The 18,256-nt window shown below is 65.0% G+C and overlaps 5 protein-coding genes across 6 annotated transcripts in view; 2 read left to right on the top strand and 3 right to left on the bottom strand.

Annotated features, from left to right (window-relative positions):
- The window catches only part of LOC130580100 (glycine N-acyltransferase-like protein 3), a 2,856-nt gene extending 1,312 nt beyond the window's left edge, over positions 1–1,544 (bottom strand). Inside the window, exons 1-4 of one of the 2 annotated variants that reach the window (XM_057377376.1) lie at positions 1,325–1,459; positions 802–909; positions 581–707; positions 389–506 (exon numbers count right to left, since the gene is read on the bottom strand). In XM_057377376.1, the coding sequence (XP_057233359.1) occupies positions 389–506; positions 581–707; positions 802–909; positions 1,325–1,402 (431 nt within the window). In that variant the 5' untranslated portion in view covers positions 1,403–1,459. Of the gene's footprint in view, positions 1–388; positions 507–580; positions 708–801; positions 910–1,324 lie in introns of both variants that reach the window. The other variant, XM_057377375.1, reaches the window with a different exon arrangement.
- Positions 1,528–3,704, top strand: LOC130580099 (glycine N-acyltransferase-like protein 3). The gene is made up of 6 exons (XM_057377373.1): positions 1,528–1,727; positions 1,843–1,924; positions 2,284–2,391; positions 2,467–2,587; positions 3,030–3,150; positions 3,224–3,704. The coding sequence occupies exons 1-6, from the start codon at positions 1,543–1,545 to the stop codon at positions 3,642–3,644; spliced, it is 1,038 nt and encodes a 345-aa protein (XP_057233356.1). The 5' UTR covers positions 1,528–1,542; the 3' UTR covers positions 3,645–3,704.
- Positions 3,705–4,319: 615 nt separating this feature from the next.
- Positions 4,320–5,584, top strand: POLD4 (DNA polymerase delta 4, accessory subunit). The gene is made up of 3 exons (XM_057377378.1): positions 4,320–4,711; positions 4,818–4,929; positions 5,010–5,584. The coding sequence occupies exons 1-3, from the start codon at positions 4,471–4,473 to the stop codon at positions 5,032–5,034; spliced, it is 378 nt and encodes a 125-aa protein (XP_057233361.1). The 5' UTR covers positions 4,320–4,470; the 3' UTR covers positions 5,035–5,584.
- Positions 5,585–6,624: 1,040 nt separating this feature from the next.
- SSH3 (slingshot protein phosphatase 3) lies at positions 6,625–11,640 on the bottom strand. Its single transcript, XM_057377371.1, has 14 exons — positions 11,562–11,640; positions 10,630–10,667; positions 10,300–10,495; positions 9,767–9,885; positions 9,632–9,703; positions 9,477–9,542; positions 8,882–9,070; positions 8,667–8,760; positions 8,461–8,589; positions 8,341–8,387; positions 8,115–8,261; positions 7,632–7,832; positions 7,118–7,379; positions 6,625–7,037 (listed from the first exon to the last, which is right to left on the bottom strand). Exons 1-14 carry the CDS (start codon positions 11,610–11,612, stop codon positions 6,843–6,845), a joined length of 1,806 nt encoding a protein of 601 aa, XP_057233354.1. The 5' UTR covers positions 11,613–11,640; the 3' UTR covers positions 6,625–6,842.
- A 710-nt stretch (positions 11,641–12,350) lies between these two features.
- ANKRD13D (ankyrin repeat domain 13D) lies at positions 12,351–17,652 on the bottom strand. The gene is made up of 14 exons (XM_057377372.1): positions 17,482–17,652; positions 17,277–17,401; positions 16,663–16,708; positions 16,438–16,581; positions 15,737–15,926; positions 15,549–15,615; positions 15,397–15,478; positions 15,059–15,120; positions 14,852–14,982; positions 14,366–14,523; positions 14,136–14,282; positions 13,740–13,903; positions 13,582–13,661; positions 12,351–13,176 (listed from the first exon to the last, which is right to left on the bottom strand). The coding sequence occupies exons 2-14, from the start codon at positions 17,364–17,366 to the stop codon at positions 12,936–12,938; spliced, it is 1,602 nt and encodes a 533-aa protein (XP_057233355.1). The 5' UTR covers positions 17,367–17,401; positions 17,482–17,652; the 3' UTR covers positions 12,351–12,935.
- Positions 17,653–18,256: the final 604 nt, after the last annotated feature.

Here is an 18,256-nt window from a genome sequence, read left to right on the forward strand (position 1 = left end):
CCTGTGCCACCCAGGAATGGGATTAGGGATGCCTATGCCACTTAGGGATGGGACTGTGCCACCCAGGGATGTGCTCAGTGTGCCCACCCATGTCACCCAGTGATCCCTGTGCCACCCAGGGATGTGCTGAGTGGACCCACCCATGTCACCCAGTGATCCCTGTGCCACCCAGGGATGTGCTCAGTGTGCCCACCCGTGTCACCCAGTGATCCCTGTGCCACCCAGGAATGTGTTCAGAGACCCCCATGCCACCAAGGGAGGTGACTATGACCCCCCTGCGCTACCCACAAATGTGACAGATCCCTCTGTGCCACCCAGGGGTGTGACTGGATCCCTGGTGCCCATGTCCTCCCCAGTGCCCCACGTGTCCCCAGTGCCCCTCACTTACTGCCCGCGGGGCCGGGGGGCCTCAGGGCTCATCAGCACCCGGTACTGGATCGTCTCCACCTTCAGCCCCCTGGCACTGGCCACCTCCTGCACGGCCTCCTCCAGCCCCTCCTGCAGCCCTGGGACCCCCTGTCAGCTGGGCAGGACACAGCAGGCAGAGGGTCCCCATGTCCCCGCCCAGTGCCATCCTTACCCGTTATCTGGAAGGCCCGTGCATGAGCCACCGCCTCGGTTCCCCGCAGCAGTGCCCGCAGGGCCCCCTCGTCCCGGTAGAACACGGCCAGCTGGTTGGTGTAGTAGTCCCTGGGGTCCCTGTGCTCCTAGGGGTGACATGGGGCTGAGGGTGGCACCCCAATCATCTGCCCCCCAGGGTATGGGGTGCTGCTGCCACAACAGGGGCTCCTGGGGCAGCACCTCTGGCCGCAGGCGGGTCAGGACAAYGCCGAAATGGGGCCAGGAGTCCACCAGCACCTCGTGGGAGGCTGGGTTCCCCCTAGCCACCATCATCACAGTCCCCAGGACCTGCAGGACGGGGTGGTTGTCACTGGCAGGCCAGGGAAGAGGGGACAGAGGAGTCCCCAGAGTCCCTGGGGTACCATCACCARCAGGGAGAAGGAGAAATAAGGCAGGGGAGAGGGGACAGAGGGTCCCTATCACCAGCAGGACATGTGGGGAGGCAGAGGGGGTCTCAGGGTCCCCATCAGTAGCGGGAGAGAAGACAGAGAAGTCTCCAGGGACAGTGCCATCAGCAGGGGAGAGGGGACAGAAGGGTCTTGGGAGTCAACAGCCCTGACAGGGCAAGGGTGAAGGGACACAGGGGTCCCTAGGGTCCCCATTACGGGCAGAGTGGAAGGGAGGGAACCAAGGGGTCCCTGAGGACTCTGTCACCAGCAGGACAGGGCAGAGGGGACAGAGGGGTCCTCAGGGTCCCTGTCACCGGCAGGGTGGTGGGCAGGCTCTTCCGCAGGGTCTCCTCCAGGAGCTGCAGCTGGGCCGGGCACCTCAGGATCAGCATGGCTCCGTGACAGTGGGGCAGGCAGTAACAGCGAGGATCTGTGGACGTTGGTGGCACCAGGGCAGTGTCCCAGCAGAGCTCCCAGCTCRCTGGGGCAATGTCCCAGAGTGTCCCAGCCGAGCACCCGTCCCCAGGCAGCCATGGTGCTGGCCCGGTGCCCAGTGCCCAGTGTCCARCAGAATGGACCCTGCCCACTGCCCCTCAAGGCAGGGGGTGCTTGCTGGCCCGTGACAGCTGGTGGTAACCCTTGTCACCGAGTACCTCACGGTCTCCAGACTGCCACACCAGGGCCCCCTGGCACCCACAGACTCAGGATTGTTACAGGGTGAGTGCTGGAGGAGCTGGGGTCTATGCAGGCCTGGGATGGSAYRGGGATGGGGACAAGGACAGGGGCCATGCCTGGCTGTCCTGTCGCCCTGCTACTGAGGGTCTCTCAGCAGGACCATGCAGATCCTGACGTGCCCAGCCCAGCTGCAGCGCCTGGAGGGGATCCTAAGGAAGAGCCTGCCCCTTGCCCTGCCGGTGATGGGGACCCCGCTGCCACCCCTGCCCTGTGCCATGATGGGGACCCCAATGTCACCCCCACCCTCCCAGTGACAGGCACACTGCTCTCATCCCTGCAACAGGGACCCCAGTGTCACCCCTGCTTTGTGCCATGGCTGGGACCCCAGTGTCACCCCCACCTCTTGCCCCAGTGATGGGGTCCTGTGTGTCACTAGGGACCCTTTTGTCACCCTGACCCCCACACCTGCCCCTCTCCCCTCAGCTCTGCCCTCGCCTGTGCCCCCACAACCCCTCCCAGCTGTGACCCAACATCTGACCCCATGTCCCCCCACCTGTCCCCTCCTTGTCCCTCATTGTTGACCCCCCCTCTCCCCCAGGTCTTCGGGGCAGTGCTGAACATCACTCGGGGCAATCCTGGCCAGTTCGAGGTGCTGGTGGACAAGTGGCCTGATTTTGGTGCCGTGCTGGCCCGGCCCAGTGGAGAGGTGGCCTGGGGGGACACAGGGCACTGCAAGGGAAKGGTGTGACACGGTGCTCAGGGCACCCATGGGTGTCTGCAGGTGCCGGTGAACGATGGCTACTGGAACACGCAGACAGCGTTTTACCGGGACCTGGGAGCGTACCGGGCGCTGCTGGAGACCCCTGGGTGCCTGCGYTGGGACGTCGCCTTCACCCTCATCGGTGGCCTGGGGACACGGGGGTCTTGGGGGGGTCCTGGGGAGAGACTGGGCTTGCCATGAGGGGTGCCAGGCAGCACTGGGAGTGTGAGACACTGGGGGAGCTGTTGGAGGCAGGGAGGAACTGGGGGCATTGGGAGATACTGGTGGAAGGAACTGGGGGTGTTGGGGGATGCTGGGGATGGGTGTTTGGGTGGTGAGGAGCACTGGGGGCATTGCAGTTGGATTTGTGGGTCCTTGGGGGTACTGGGGAGTGCTATGGTCAGATTTGGGGGTGCTGGGAGCGGGATTGGGGTACTGGGCACMCTGGGAGCAGGGATTTGTGTGCTGGGGTTGCAGGTAGCCCCTGGGAATGCTAAGGGGTACACTGGGGTCACACAGCGGGGTTTGGGACAGGGGTAGCGGGCTGCAGGAGGAGCAGGACCCCCTGACATCACCATCCCCAGGGCTGCAGGACGGGGTGACCACAGTGTCCCAGGACCTGGCGGGGAGCAAGGGCGTAGAACTGGACATCGTCGAGTACTATTCCTACTGGCATCCTGACCCCAGCACCATGCCCAAGCCCCGGTGAGAGCCCCCACTGACCCCTGTCCCCCCGTGGGGACACCCCTGAGCCCCCACTGACCCCTGCCTCGCCCAGGCTGGCCCCCGGGGTGCGGGTGGGCTCCCTGCAGCCCTCGCACGTGGACCTGCTCAACGACACGTGGCCCTACGGGGGGAACGCCCGCAGCCGGCGCTACCTGGCCGAGATTTTGGGGCGCTTCCCGCACGTCTGCCTGCAGGACGGCAGCGGGCAGCCCATCGCATGGGTGCTGACGGATCATTTCGGCACGGGCACCCACAGCTACACCCTGCCCGAGCACCGGCGGCACGGCCACATGCAGGTGGCACTGACGGTGGCGGCGCAGCGGGCRCAGGCCCGGGGGTTCCCCACCTTCGGGCACACGGCGCTGGCGAACCGGCCCATGCAGCAGCTGCAGGAGATGCTGGGCCACCAGCGCCTGCCCGGGGTCTGCCGCTACATCCTGCACAATCCCAGCCTGGACAGGGACGAGCCCTGAGGCCCTGCTGTCCCTTCTCCACACCAGGGAAAAGCTAATTAAAAAGCTTTTAAAATTAAAGAGCGGTGTGGAATCTCTGATGGCTGCTGTGGAGTTGTGTGTCCCCCCAGCGCTGACCGTTACAGCAGGGACACGGCTTGGCGGCTCACGTGTCACCCTGTTCCAGGGCATGCACCCCAGCTATTCTCGGCTTCCCCGGGGAGGGCTGAAAGCCTCAGGCAAATCTGCACTGGTGGCACCTGCAGTGTCACCCCCCCCACGCAGGACAGTGTCACCACAGCTGGGGGTGGTGGCACTGGAGGGACAGACAGTGACACACAGGACAGAGTGGGACAGGGCAGAGGGTGACTGTGTCACAGCGTGAGTCATGGTTTGGGGGACTGATGGGGACAGACAGCGGGGGTGACAGTATCCAGGGTGATAAGGAATGCTGGCACGGGGGTGGCAATGTCGACAGGGGCAGGGAGAACCACAGGGGTGACAGTGCCAGAGGGTGGTGGGCAGGACAATGCCCAGGGGGACAGGAACTGTCACAGGAGCGACAGTGCTGGGGTAATAGGGAACAAACACTGAGATGGAGGTGACAACGCCCTCAGGGCCACAGGAACTGCCGCGGGGGTGATAACGCGGCGGGTGCGGGGGACACTCAGGGGGAGGGGGGACCGGGACCACCGTGACAGCGGGAGCGGCCGACGGTGCCCGTGGCCGGTTCCCCAGTCCGGCCCCGCCGCTTCCGCCCGGCCACGGRCAGGGGCGGGTCCCTGCGGGTTCCCGGTAGCGGCGGGTCCCGCCCGGTTCCCGGTAGCGCTGTGSCCGTGCCAGCTCCATGTCGCGCAGGGCCATGGAACAAGCCCGGCGCATCACCGACTCCTTCCCGCGGCGGCGGCGGCGGGGCCCGGGGCGGCCCCCGGGCAGGCTCAAGGACAAGAAGGACAAGAAGGACAAGGACAAGGTGCAGGTGAACGTGCGGGACTGTCCCCACCCTCCCTCGCAGGCCGCTCCGGACCCGGCGCTCCTGGAGATGCTGCGGCGCTTCGACCTCTCCTGGGAATTCGGACCCTGCACCGGTGAGCGCCCGCGGAAATCCCAGTTCTCCCAGTTCCCCCGGTTGTCCCGGGTGTCCCGGTRGTCCCGGGCTCTCCCGGCCCCGCTCACCCTCCCGGTATCCCGCAGGGATCACCCGCCTTCAGCGCTGGGAGCGGGCACAAGAGTTGGGGCTGAGCCCCCCCGGCTCCATCCGTGACGCCCTCCTGGAGCACCGGGACAACCCTGATGTCACCTACAGGTGGGTGTGGGATGGGGGCACAGGGCAGCTTCTCCCGGTGCCCCCCGCCCTCCCCGCTGACCCGCGTTGTGCCCCCGCAGCCTCTGGCATGAGTACGAGCTCTGATCCYCTGAGCCGCCGCGCCGAGGGAATGGGGTGGGACCGTTCCCGACACCCCCAGACCCCATTCCAGGGACACCGGGCGGATTAAAGCTGGTGTGAGCGAAGGAAGGGGTGCTGTGTGCTCTCTGGGGAGGGCGGGGGGCACGGGATGGCTCCAAAAAAAGAGCCACGCAGGGTGTCCAGTCACAGAGTTTAATGCCACCCAACTGGGACGCAGGGTGAAAAATCAATTCTTGGGTGGAGAAAAGGAGATGGGATTTCCCCCCCCAGAAATGGGGGGGAGAAAAATTGAGGATCACATATAAAATCAGGTGAAAGTGAGCATGGGGGGATGAGGGATATGGCTGTGGTTTGTGGTGATGTTGTGGGGTGGGAAGGGTGAGTGTCCTGTGGGATTTGTATATTTAATAGCCTTAATTAGCACCTTTGCTGTGTGCAGAGTCATAAATAACAGGATGTGTCTGTTAATTATTCAGGTTAATGATGTCTTCATTCACCAGCTTTTTCTGTTGCTTCATCAATAAAATCAATCGTTTCTATCCCAAGGCTGCAATGGAGCGTTGGAGCCGGCACTAACCCAGGATAAGGTGGGAGTGGGATGGGTGGGGGACCACTCACAGCCCCCATCCCACAGCCCTCTGGGTTGCCTTATCTGGCTGGATCTTGTCCCAGTGTCGGAACTTCAGTGCCTTGGGTATTTTCCACAGGAACACGATTCCTCTGCTGGGCACCAATGGAGGTGTTTAAATATAAGTACCCCAAAATATAAGTACCTCACCCCCAAAAATAAGTACCCCACACCCAGCCAGCCTAGGGTTGTTCCCTCCTGGTGGGAAGAAGGAGGGAGATTCCCATGCTCCTTCCTTGGCAGAGGGTCAGGCCCAGGTATCTGTCCCAGGAAAGGGGGAAGTGTCTGGGATGGCTCCAGCCATAGGAACAGCCCAAGGAGATGGACASCCACAGCCTCAGGGACAGTTCCTCAGGAACCTCCTTCCCTGGTGAAGTGGGTTTAGGTGAGATTTTGGGAAGAAATTCCTCCCTGTGAGGGTGGTGAGGCCCTGGCGTAGGTTATCCAGAAGAGCTGTGGGTGCTCTAACCTGGAGGTGTTCCAGGCCGGGCTGGGTGGGGCTTGGAGCAGCTTGGGCTAGTGGAAGGTGTCCYKTTGGTCAGGGGTGACACGACACAAGGGGATGCCATGGTGGCAAGAGGATGATACCATGATAGAGGGTGGTGGTGCGGTGCCTGGCCTGCCCCACTGCCACGATCACAGCAGGCTACGGACTGTTTGCCCACTTCACTCCTTGGTCCCGCTTCCAGCACCAATCCCAGCCCCAATCCCAGCCCCAATTCCAGCACCAATTCCAGCCCCAATTCCAGCACCAATTCCAGCCCCAATTCCAGCACCAATTCCAGCCCAGGCTCCAGTCCGGGCCTAGGCCGCAACGGTTGCCTTGGCAACCCGGAAGTGGCGTATTCCCGCTCAAGGGCTGCCGGGAGTTGTAGTTCCCGCCGCGCCGCACAACATGGCGCCGCCGGGTCCAGTGCTCGCCTGCCTCCCTCAGCCTTCAAAGCGTTCGCTCCGGTCCCTGCTGACGGCACCCCACCGCACAAAGCCATCAGGGGCTGCCATTTCTACACTTTATTGCCAGTGCAGGAGCGGTGTCGGAGGTCTGTGCGTGGGGGGCTGAGGCAGAGGTACCTCCCACCCCCAGAGTGAGCGCGGGGCGCTGGCCGCGCCTCCAGCCGTAGGCCCCGCTCCGTCGCCGTGCTGCCATGGAAGCGAAGGGGCTCTGCCCTATGCCCCCCACAAATTAGGGGGTGGGTTCATCAGCGTGGGCGYGGTCAGGCACCTGGGTGTGGCACTGGGCGTGGCTGTCAGTATGGGTGTGGTCACCGAAGGGGGCAGGGCCGCCATCCAGGCTGGCCTGGCGCACCACCCCCCGCGGGCGGGACGAGGGTCGTGACCTCGGCGAGGGACCTCCTGCTCCCTCCACGGCCTCAAACACCTGCGGGGGCACGGCAGGGTCATCCTATGCTGCTGTCACCCAGCGGCCACACCCCGCGTCCCACCGCAGCTGCCACTCACCTCCCCGGCCAGAGGGTCCCCCAGCAGCTCGGGGGGTTCAGGGGACTCCAGCAGGCTGATGCTCCGCATGACGGCGCACAGGGATATGCGGGGCCGCGGGGAGGCCCCCAGCAGCCCCCCGCTAGCTGCCTCCTCCTCAAGGGGTTGTGGGGACACCAGCGGCGAGGACAGCGGGGAYAGGCCACTCGTGTCCCTCACGATGTCCTCCTCAGCGTGTGTTGCCTGCTCAGCCGCCCGGGGCTCCCACAGGCTGCTGTGCCGGCTGCCACAGACCTGCCACTCAGCACGGCCATGCCCCCCAGACCCACACCCCTTCAGGGGCAGGGTGGGGCTCCCATAGGCTCTTCCCCCACAGCATTCATACCTATCTGCCAGGGCATGGCCATAGAAGCCCACCCACTCTGCACTAAGGGCCACAACAGGTCCCACCCTCTCATCCCACAGAGGCAGACCCCACCCACCTGACCCCACCCACCTGCCCCACCCACCTGTCCCACCCATTTGCCCCACCCACCTGGCATTGAGGATGCCCTGGTAGAAGTCGAGCTGGCGCATGAAGCCGGGGTTGGGCAGGACGTCGGGCCGGCAGTGCCGGACATGCCGCAGTGCCCGCTCCAGGGACCAGCCGAACTCCTTCATGGCGTAGGCCAGCACCGTGGCGGCCGAGCGGCTCAGCCCCATCCGGCAGTGCACCAGTGCTCGGCCCCCCGCCGCCCTGTGACACCCACTGCTGGCACCACAGCACGGGGGACACTCGAGGACACTGTGTCCTCGGGGCTCCCAGCATCCCACAGTCACCCCAGTGTCCCCAGAGCTCCCAGTGACCCCTGGTTTCCCCACGGATTTCATGCTCCAGAGCTCCCCAGCTCCCAACACATTCCAGCACCTCATTCATCAAGACCCCTTCCCATGTCTCAGTCTCCCCTGCCCCACCTCCAGCCCCTGCCCCTCTGTGCCCCCGATGTCCCCGCTGGTGTCACCCCCCGTGCCCACTGACCGGACACGGGACAGGAAGAGGAAGGTGTCGTTCCAGTGGGGCAGGAGCTGGGCCGCCTCCTCGTCATACACACGCACGTTCATGTACGTGAACAGTGCCGGGAAGAAGTTGTCGATCTCCCGTGCCACGTTCAGGATGTGGGTGACCCTGTGGTGACGCAGTGACACCCCAGTGGCACCCCATGATGACCCCGTGCCACTCCATGACAGTGACACCCCATGCTCACCTATTCTGCTGCAGCTCCTCCAGGTTGGCCGCGTTCCACTCGGAGCCCTGTATGGTGACAGCAGTGAGGGGGGGTGACACTGCCACCCACCCCGCCTGCCCCGCCCACCCTGCTGCCCACCAGGAAGAGGTGCGGGAAGACCCGGGAAGGTCGATCCATCTGCGCCAGCACCAGCAGCATCTCGTTGTCGATGAAATCCTTGTGCTCGGCCAGGCTGTGCCCCGTGCGCCGCTCCAGCTCCTCCCGCACCTGGACACCTCCCTGRGTGAGGGATGGCTCTGCCCAGCCTTACCCTTCCCCAGAACACCCTGCCTGGTGCCACCCACCTCCTTGGAGGTGACATTCTCCAGRTCGGCAGTGGCCATCACGTCCCGCAGCAGCGCTCGCACCGCCTGTTCCGACAGCTCCGGCATTGCTGGGCTGGCACAGGCGACACCTTGTCACTGGTGTCACCTGYCCCACCCAGGCCACGCCCTGCCGGGTGCAGCAGCGATTGGCCAGCAGRCCGTGGGGCGTGGCAGGGGCACGGCAAGGAGCTTACCGGAGGGACGTGGGCGAGGAGGGGCGCACGGACTCGAGGTCGGCCATGGCCAGCCACTCGTTGAGGCAGCTCTGCTCCGAGCCCAGCGCCGCCGCGTAGCCGCGGGCCCAGGCCAGTGCGGGGCCGCCGGGGATGTGCCCGCCCCGGGCCGCGTCCTCGCAGGCACGGTGCAGCTCCTGCAGCACGGCCCTGCCACACAGCACCTGCCAGCCCTGCACTGCCACCGCCACCCCGACACCATCCCAACAGCCGTGTCCCCTGCACTGGCTGTCCGCAGGGTGTGGGTGCCACCCACCCCCCCCAGCCCCTTCATCCTGACTGTGCCCATGGTGGTGCCTATGGTGGTGATGCCCAAAACCCCTGTGCCCACCTCCCCATGCCCAGGAAGGTGACAGCATCMCTTGTGTCCATTGCAGTGCCACATCCCCCGTGCCTGTTGTAGTGCTCAGATGCCCCCTGCCCGTGGCAGTGCCTATGACCCCAGTCCCTGAGGCAATGCCCAACCCACCTTGTACTCACCATGGAACCCAGACCCCCTGTGCCCATGGTGGTGCCCACTGCCCCCATGCCCCGGTCACACCCGCGCCTCGCTCACCACATGGTTTGCACAGAGATGGGCTTGAAGATGCGGGTCTSTCCCCCTGATGTCACACTGAACCCCCTGGGCACCAGAGGGACACATGTGGGTCAGGGTGGGCACTCCAACTTCTCCAAGCCACCCCACTGCCCAGAATTCCGTCCCACCCTTACCCGTCACCGTCGAGGAACACCTGGGTGTCGCTCCAGAGGGGCAGCACCATGCCCAGAGTGCAGCGGGTGGCCCTGGGRCGGGCAGAGGTCAGGGGGTGCTGACGCCCCCCCGGACCCCCCCCACGCCCCGCTCACCCCTCGTGGGCGAAATCCACTCCCAGCAGCGCCGTCTCCACCTCAGCTCCCGGCTCCTCCGGCCGCACCACCAGCAGGTACCGCACCCGCCGTGGCCGCGCTGACTCCAGCCGCACCGCCTGCCAGAAAGGTGGTATTGGAGGAGGGATCTGCCCTTCCCAATGCTCCCAGTGCTCCCAGTGCTCCCAGTGACCAGGGAGGAGCATTAGGCTGGGCCATACGCCTTCCTCATCACATCCCGCTCCATCCCTGTCCCCGTCCCATCCGTATTGCATTCCCATACCCCTCCTCGATGTTCCTGTTTCCATCCCAATCCTGTCCTGTCCCATGCTGTCCCCATCCTGTCCCCAACTTCATTCCATCTCATCCCCATGCTCAGCCCAGCCCATCCTGTCCTGTCCCATCCCTTTTCTATCCCCATCTTGTCCCCATCCATATCCCATCACCATCCTGTCCCCATTGCTGTCCCCATCCATCTCTTTCCATGTTCCCATGCCACCCTCAAGTTCCCGGAGAGGGGATCCATGCCCTACCAGCCGGATGGCATCCTGGGGGCGCAGCAGCTGCATCATGAGGTGCAGGTGCYGCTCCTGCTGTCCTGGGGCCTGGCTGGAGGCCTCAACCGTGGGGGGCTCAGCCGGGGCTGGCTCGATCGGAGGGGGCTCAGCTGGGAAGGGCTCCTCTGCAGGCAGCAGCCGTGCCGCCCCCTTGACCATGACAAAGCTCTGCCTGGGGAGCAGGAGGGTCCTGAGCACCCAGGGCACTCCCAGAATGTTCCCCCCATGGGGGACAGAGCTGGTGGGCACCTGTGTCCCCTCCCCACCCCAGTGTCCTCCACCCTGGGGCTTTGGAGCCCCTCTCACCGCCGCTGCAGCTGTCCACGTCTGGGAGCATCTTCCTCCTGCAAATTGGGGGACAGTTCCTGGGGTGAGTGTGACCGTGGGGCATGGACCAGGCTCAGGAATCCCAGCACAGATACCACAGTCCAGTGAACCCCTAAMCCCCCACCACCAAACAGTGAGGGCCCAACAGGGAACATGGGGGCTCTTTGGGGGTCCCACTGGGGAGATGGATCCATGGGGACACCCCTTGGGATGGCAGGAGGTTCCTATCCCTGTGTCCCCCACCCCTGTTTGGGTGGAAGTGCTGGAAGCGGGGGCCTGGGAGGAGCAYCCAGAAAAGGCTCAGTGGTTACTGGAAGCGGGGGGAGAACACTGGGGGACACTGGAACAGCAGGGAAAGTGGTGAGCAACTTGGGACGACAGCCCTCCCTTCCACACCCCATATACCTCCCTTAACTATGTGCTCCTGAGCCGGGAGCAGAGGAAACTCCAATGCGTGCCAAGGGCAACTCGGCTCCCAGCAAACTCCCGGTAAAGTCCCATCGGAATCCCCTGGGATAACCCCGCACCGGGAGCGGCCAGAGCAACCTTCCCCCTTCCACCTCCGCGCTGGAACCCCCGGGACAACGGGATCTTCCGCACTGGGACCTTCCGGAGCGCCGGGAACCCCCGGGGCACCGAGAAACCTCGGGACAGCCCCTACTCCCCACACCGGGATCCCCCGGACCGCCCCATCCTCCCGGGGCACCGGGACCCACAGAAGCACCGGGAGCCCCCGGCCCATCCCGTACCCGGCACCGGGAGCCCCCACGGCTCTGGGACAGCCCGTACTCCGCCGAGAGCCCCCGTGCCAGCCCGCACCGGGACCTCCCGGGACTCCGGGACCACCGGCCCGYCCCCCGGCCCGTCCCGCCGGGATGTCCCGTCCCGGTTCGTTCCGGTGCCGCACTCACCGCGGGGCCCCCGGCGGAGCTCCCCGCCCGCCGCACCGTCACCAGCGCCATGCCCCGCCGCGCCGCCCCCCCGCACCAGGAAGCGCCGCCGCTGCCCCGCCCGGACGGGAACGGGAACGGGAGCGGGAGCGGGCACTGCCCCGGGCATGGCATGGCCTCCCCCGCCCCCCAGCCAGGGAAACACGGCAGCCGGAACCCTCAGACCACCCTCCGTCAGAGCGGGACCTCCCCGGTGGCCCGGAGCCCCCTCAGGGATTAGCCGGGACCCACGTCCATGTGGACAAGGCAGGATTCACACTCCAGCACTTGGGACACCCCCAGCTTCTCGGAGTATGAGAATCCCCTGAGGGTGTCTGGTACTTGGGACCCGCTGCCGGCTCCCCAGAACATGTGACACCGAMCCAAGAAAGTGTGAACCCCCGGAGGGTCCCCAGTATCTGGGACACCCCATGTTTCATCAGGTGGGAATGCCCTGAGTGKCCCCGGCAGGCTACCCCCAAAGAATCCCTTGTCACCCCATGGGTCCCCACCCAAATTCCCCCTCTCTGGGCCCAGGTCTTTTCCCAAGTAATGTAACTGAAATAAATCAATCCTTGGGCCAGGAATGGGGGCACASGGCCAGATTTGGGGAGAGCTGAAGAGGAGCACCCCACTAGTGCTGCCCGCACGCTTACTGGATGATCCCCATCACCTGAGCCCCACCCTACATGCAGGATCCACCCCTTTTCCCAGGCTCCATCCCAGGACACTGCGCCCATCACGCCCCACGCACAGACACACGTGTGTATATATATATATATATATATGTATATGTATATGTACAGACATTCGGGGCTCCCCTGCCCCCCCACTGCCCCGAGGGATGAGGCCTGGGGGTCCCCTGGCAGCCCCCCCACACTGGAGTGCCTTAAAATAGGGGTCACCTGCATCCCCTGGGTCCGCCCTGCCCCCCGTGGGGTCACGGTACAACACCAAAGAGGAGGGGGGGTCTCTAGGGAGGGGTCCTGGGCATAGGGGCATCCCCAGGTAAGGGTCCCTCGGCTGGGTTTGAGCCTGGTGGGAGAAGAGCCCTGGATTGGGGGTCCCGGGGGTAGGAGAATCCCTGGATCAAATCCCCCTGTGCAGGGGCTGTGCCCACATCAGGGGGGTCCCCATCATGGGGGGGCCACCCCGCCACCGGCTGCTCCCGAGGCGCTGGGGCATCCCGGTGTGGGACACTGCCCACACCAGGGTGTCCCCTGTGCGGGGTGTCCCTATCCCTGCAAGGGGTGTCCCCACGCTGGACATCTGCGTCCCTGCGTGGGGTGACCCCACATGGGACACCCGTGTCCCCGTGCGGGACGTCCCTGTGCCGGCGTGGAGCGCCCCGGGGCGCTACTTTTCGGTGAGGGAGAGGCGCAGGATGCGCTGGAGCTCCTCGTCCTCCTCGCGCCGCCGCCGCTCCCGCTCCTCCTGCTCCCGCTCCGAGAGCGCCATGGCCAGGCGCAGCTGCTCCGCGAAGCTGCCGTAGCCGGGGGGGCCCGGGGGGCTCCCGCCGCCCGCGCCAGGGGGGCTCTCGGCGGATGGGGGCTCGGCGCTGGGCCCGGCCTGCAGCAGCATGCTCTCCTGCAGGGCCCTGGAGAGGGGACAGCAGCAGGGGCCACGCCCATGTCATAGAAGCCACACCCTCTCTGGSACACCTGTGCCCCACCCCAGGTGGCCACACCTCCGTCACAGACGTCACAGAATCAGGCTGGCTAACCACGCCCCACCCCACATGCCCCACCCAGCTGCTAGCCACACCCACACCTGCAGTTAGCCCATTATGACCACAGCCTTTGGGTAGCAAGAAGCTCCTCCCCTTCAGCACCTCCCCTGGCCACATCTTGACCCCTTTAAGCCCTGCCCCTATAAGCTGCACCCCCTGGACCCTGCACCTGCCCCACCCTGACACCTTTAACCCCTGCCCCTCCCACCTCAGCCCCACCCAGGTAAGGTGGGTGTGGCACCCCAGGCCACACCCCCAGGGATGGAACCTCACCTTTCCAGCTGCAGGTCCTCGTCGTAGGGCGGCAGCTCTGTGCCGGGGCGGGTGTTGGTCAGCGCCTCCCAGATGGTCACCTGTGGGGCGTGGCCACAGGTGAGGGGCGTGTCCAGGTGCACGGAGGGCGTGTCCAGGTGAGGCGGGTGCGGCCGTACCTGGTCGGTCTCGGTGCCGGCGTCCAGCAGGCTCTGCTGGATGGCGAACTGCAGCAGGTCGTCGTCCTCGTCCCGCAGGGGCTCGCTGCGCCCCGCGCCCAGCACCGTGTACCCCGCCGGCACCTCGAACACGCCCGCCTCCACCTCGCACGGGAATGGCCACGCTGCCGCGCATGGGGAACCCTCAGCACCCTCGAGTGTCCCCGCAGCACCTCGCCGTGTCCCATGGCACGCCACACGCACGGTACATTGTGCCCACAGGACTCCATGGCACCCCACATCACCCCACAGCCACAGCCACTCTGTACCCATCACCCCACACCGCCCATGCCCACGCCACTCTGTGTCCATGGAATCCCGGCACCTCCCGGTCCCTCCTGGCCCTCCCAGCCTCACCTCTGGGCCCAGAGGGCTGGGTGCCAGCGGGGTTGGCGCCAGGGGACTCCTGGGGGGCACAGATCCGCACGGAACCCAGGGGCTGGTCGCACCCACAAAGGTTGCTGAAGGTGATGCGGGCGTTGAGCACGTGGAACAGGGGGATCTCTGCGGGYACAGGGGTCAATTAAGGCCCCAATTAAGACCGGCATCTAATTAATCCCGCCCCAAATKAAGCCCCGCCCCCTCACCAATCTTGACGGGGAAGCCAGGGGGCAGCTTGAGGGTGATGAAGTCGCGCAGTTTGGCGAAGTGGGCRTTGGAGATGGCCATGAGGTCGATGATGGGCGTCACCTGCTCAGCCAGTGACAGCGGGTGCTGCTCGCACAGCCACAGCGTCGCCTTGAACCTGCCCGGGCACSGTCATGGGCACGGGGACCCAGTGGGGCCACCCCAGTGCCACCATACCCCAGCACCATACCCCAGCATCACTCCCAGTGACACGGCCTCAAGGATCCTGTCACCCCCCCTTGGTGCCACTGCCCTGGCATCCCATCACTGCCTCACTGTCACTGCCCTGGGACCCAGCACCATCCCCAGGTCTCCTGTCACTTGGTGTCCTGTCCCCTGGGGCCCCATCTCCACCCCTGTAAGTCCTGACACCCAGTGCCACATCCCCAGGACCCTGTCACCACCTCCTGGTTCCTGACCTCATCCCCTTGGGGTGGTGGCCTCACCTCTGCACCTTGCTGGACATCTCGATGGGGCGCCCGATGTTGCGGGTCTCCAGGTCGAAGTGGGGGTCAAAGTACTCCTCGGGGGTGATGGCTGTGGGGTTGGTGGGGCTGGCAGCCTGCAGGACAGGTGCCTGAAGGGATAACAGCACCRCTCAGCCCCTCTGGGGATCCCCAGTTTCCCCAGGGACCCCAGGGATGGCCACTCACCCCGTTGTGGGTGCCATGCTGCTGTGCGATGCCCAGGAAGGAATGGAAGGGGGTCTTGGAGCCTGAGGGAGGAGAGGGGTGAGGTGTGGGCAGTGGGAGGGACTCCCAGGGCTGTCATGGGTCACATCCCTCATGGGTGACACCCTGCATGCTGTCCCACGTCTGTCACATGTTATTGCCAGTGTCCCAAGTCTCACACACACTCAGAGTCCCAGAGTCTGACCAGAGTCACTCACCCCACACCCAGAGCACCCCACACCCACTGTGCCATGCCTCACACGTGTCCCACCCAGGAAGAGTGGCGTGCTCCCACCATGGACAGGCCCTGACTGGCTGACCTTTGCTGCGTGACTTGTCCTGGTCAGAGAGATGCTCCGTCCTGGTCTTGGTGACCAGCTCCACGTTGCTGGCGCTGTACACCTGTGTGGGGACACTGTCAGCCCCGCTGCACTATGGGGAGTCCCCAGCATTCCCCCCTGTCCGTGCCCACCTTGGCCTCGTAGCCGCTGACCATCTCCATCTTCTCCGAGCGCCAGCCCCAGATCCCAGACTTGTTCCTGGKGGAGCAGGGAGGCCTCAGATCACCCTCTTGCACCAGCATTTCCTTCCCCTTCACCCGCACCTCCCCCTCRCACGGCCCCTTCCTGCTGAGCGCCACCCTTCCCAGCCCTTTCCCACCTCTCGAAGGCGATATTCCGGGTGTCCAGGTGTGTGGAGACGATGGGYGAGGTGAGCCGGCCGGCCACGTGCTCCTCAGTGGGCTGCATGGCCGCCAGCAGCAGCTCGGGCTCGTGCAGGGCCAGCGCCAGCGTCTCCGTGTACACCACCTGCTTGTCGTGGTCCACCTCCATCACCACGGCCCCCTCGTCTGCGTGGGGACACCAGCAGGGTCAGCACCCTGTGACACTGCCAGCCTGGGGGGCACTGGGGACTAGGGGGGGGTGTGAGGGCATTAGGGGCGTGCCCTCAGGAAGGAAGAATTGGGGTCCCCATGGAGTCACTACAGAGAATCTGGGTAACTGGGGGTCACTCGAGGGGACTTCAGTCCCTGGTACATGTAGGGGTTGAGGCTGCCCCCTCAGGAAGGGGGAACTGGGGTCTCCGTGGGGAGATCWGGAATCTGGAGGGAGGATCTGGGGAACTGGGAGTCCCTGGTACATGTAAGGACTGAGGTGTTCCCCTAAGGAGAGGGGACTGGGATCCCTGGGGGTTCCTCTACAGGATCTGAGATTTATAGTGCAGGGGATCTGGGGCTGCTGATGGTGACTGGAGGGCCCCCAGGGTGTCCAGATAGGTCCTTACAGGGGTGTACTTATGGTGYATAGGGGTTTTGGGGTGCTGTAAGGGTCCCGGAGGGTTCCGGGGGTGTTGGAGCTGACCTTCCCCCTTGAAGATGTAGCTGCGGCGGCCGCGCTGCCACGTCATGTGCTCAAAGCCCAGCAGGGTGGTGTCCACCCGCAGGCTCTCGCCGCGCTTCCACACKCGGTACACGTCACTGGGACACACCTTGGACACCAGGGGCACTGCGGGCACACAGACCCCTCAGCCTCRTGGCCAGGGGGCTCCCGGTGACCCCTCCTCCAACCCAGCCCGGCCACGCTCACCCCAGCTTGTGAACTCCCACTTCATCTCCACGTAGAAGTCAGATGCCTGGAAGGGATGAGGAGTGTGGTGGGGGATGTGTGGGATGGCTGGGGGGGCTCCCTGCTGGGGTCACTGGGGAGTCTCTGGAGCAGGGATAGKGGTCACTTTTGGGGTCCTGGGTGGGGGTCAGGGGGATCAGAGATGGGGGTCATTAGTGCAGGTTTGCAGGGAAGGATAAACAGYGGGTCCCAGACGAGAAGAATAAGCAGGGAACAAATGGGGTCAATGACAGCTTTTGGGGAGAACTGGGAGTCCCTTCTCAGATTACTGGGGAGCTGATGAGCAGGGATGGGGGTCCCTATTGGGGTCCTGGATGGGGATCAGGGGGATCTGGGGATGTGGGGTTGGGCAGGCAGGGCATCCCTGGGGAAACAGTAGGATCGTGGAGGAGACAAGGGGTTCTGAGGAGACTTAGGGAGTCCCTGCTGGAGTCCCTGGAGAGGTGGGGAGTCTTGAGCAAAGGGATGGGGATCTTGTCACCGGGCAATGTGGGGGAGGTCCCCAGGGTGGGATGGGACCAGTGGGTATCCCTGGGGAAGTTTGGGGGCGCAGGGCACAGTTCTGGGGGCCGTACCCGCCGCAGTTTGCTGAGCAGCTCGGGGATTCCAGCGAGCCGCCGCGTCGCCCGCTGGTAATCGCGGTACTGGAGCACCAGCTGCACCATCTCGGGGTCCCCTGTGCTCACCGCCTCCTGCAGCACTGGGGACACGGGGCGCTGTCAGCTGGGGGCCACCCACGCCCCTGGACGGTGTCCCCAAGTCCCCGTGGTGGCCCTGTACCTGTCCATCCGTTGGCGTTCTCCCGGCCCACGTTGGCGTTGTGCCGCAGCAGCACCCGCACCGACTCCAGGTGGCCCAGGGACACGGCCAGCTCCAGGGGCGTGCGGCCACGCGGGTCTGTCAGCTCCACGTCGTGCTGCAAGGGTGGCGGGGTCACTGTCCCCTCCCCGTGTCACCCCAAGGCCCGGTGCTCCCAGCCCCCTCTTCCCAGCACTGCTAACTCGATCCCAGCGCTCTGAGCTCATTCCAGGCCTCCAGTGCTACAGTCCCTTATTATCCTGGTGGCACCAGTCCTTCCAGTGCCACCAGTTCTTCCAGTGCTCCCAATCCCGAGTCCCAGTCTTCCCTGGTACTCCCGGTCCTCACAGTGCTCTGAATCTTCCTCCAGCATTCCCAGTCCTCCCAGATGCTCCCAGTGGTTTCCCCGCTGCCCGGTGCTGTCAGCTCCCAATGTGCCCAGTCTTCCCAGCCTCCCTCCAGTGCTCCCAGTCCCTTTCAGTTCTCCCAGTCCCCTGTGCCCTCAGTCTCCCCTAGTTCTTCCAGTTCCCCTTCCAGTCTTTTCCCCAGTGCCCTGTCTCCCTCCCAGTGCTCCCAGTCCCCGCATTGCTTCCAATCCCTCCCAGTGCTCCCAGTCCCCGCATTGCTTCCAATCCCTCCCAGTGCTCCTAGTCCCCGCAGTGCTTCCAATCCCTCCCAGTGCTCCCAGTCCCCGCATTGCTTCCAATTCCTCCCAGTGCTCCCAGTCCCCGCATTGCTTCCAATTCCTCCCAGTGCT

This window comes from Malurus melanocephalus, unplaced genomic scaffold (genome assembly GCF_030028575.1).
Source record: "Malurus melanocephalus ecotype Western Australia unplaced genomic scaffold, MMel_1.1 scaffold_310, whole genome shotgun sequence".
NCBI lineage: Eukaryota > Metazoa > Chordata > Aves > Passeriformes > Maluridae > Malurus > Malurus melanocephalus.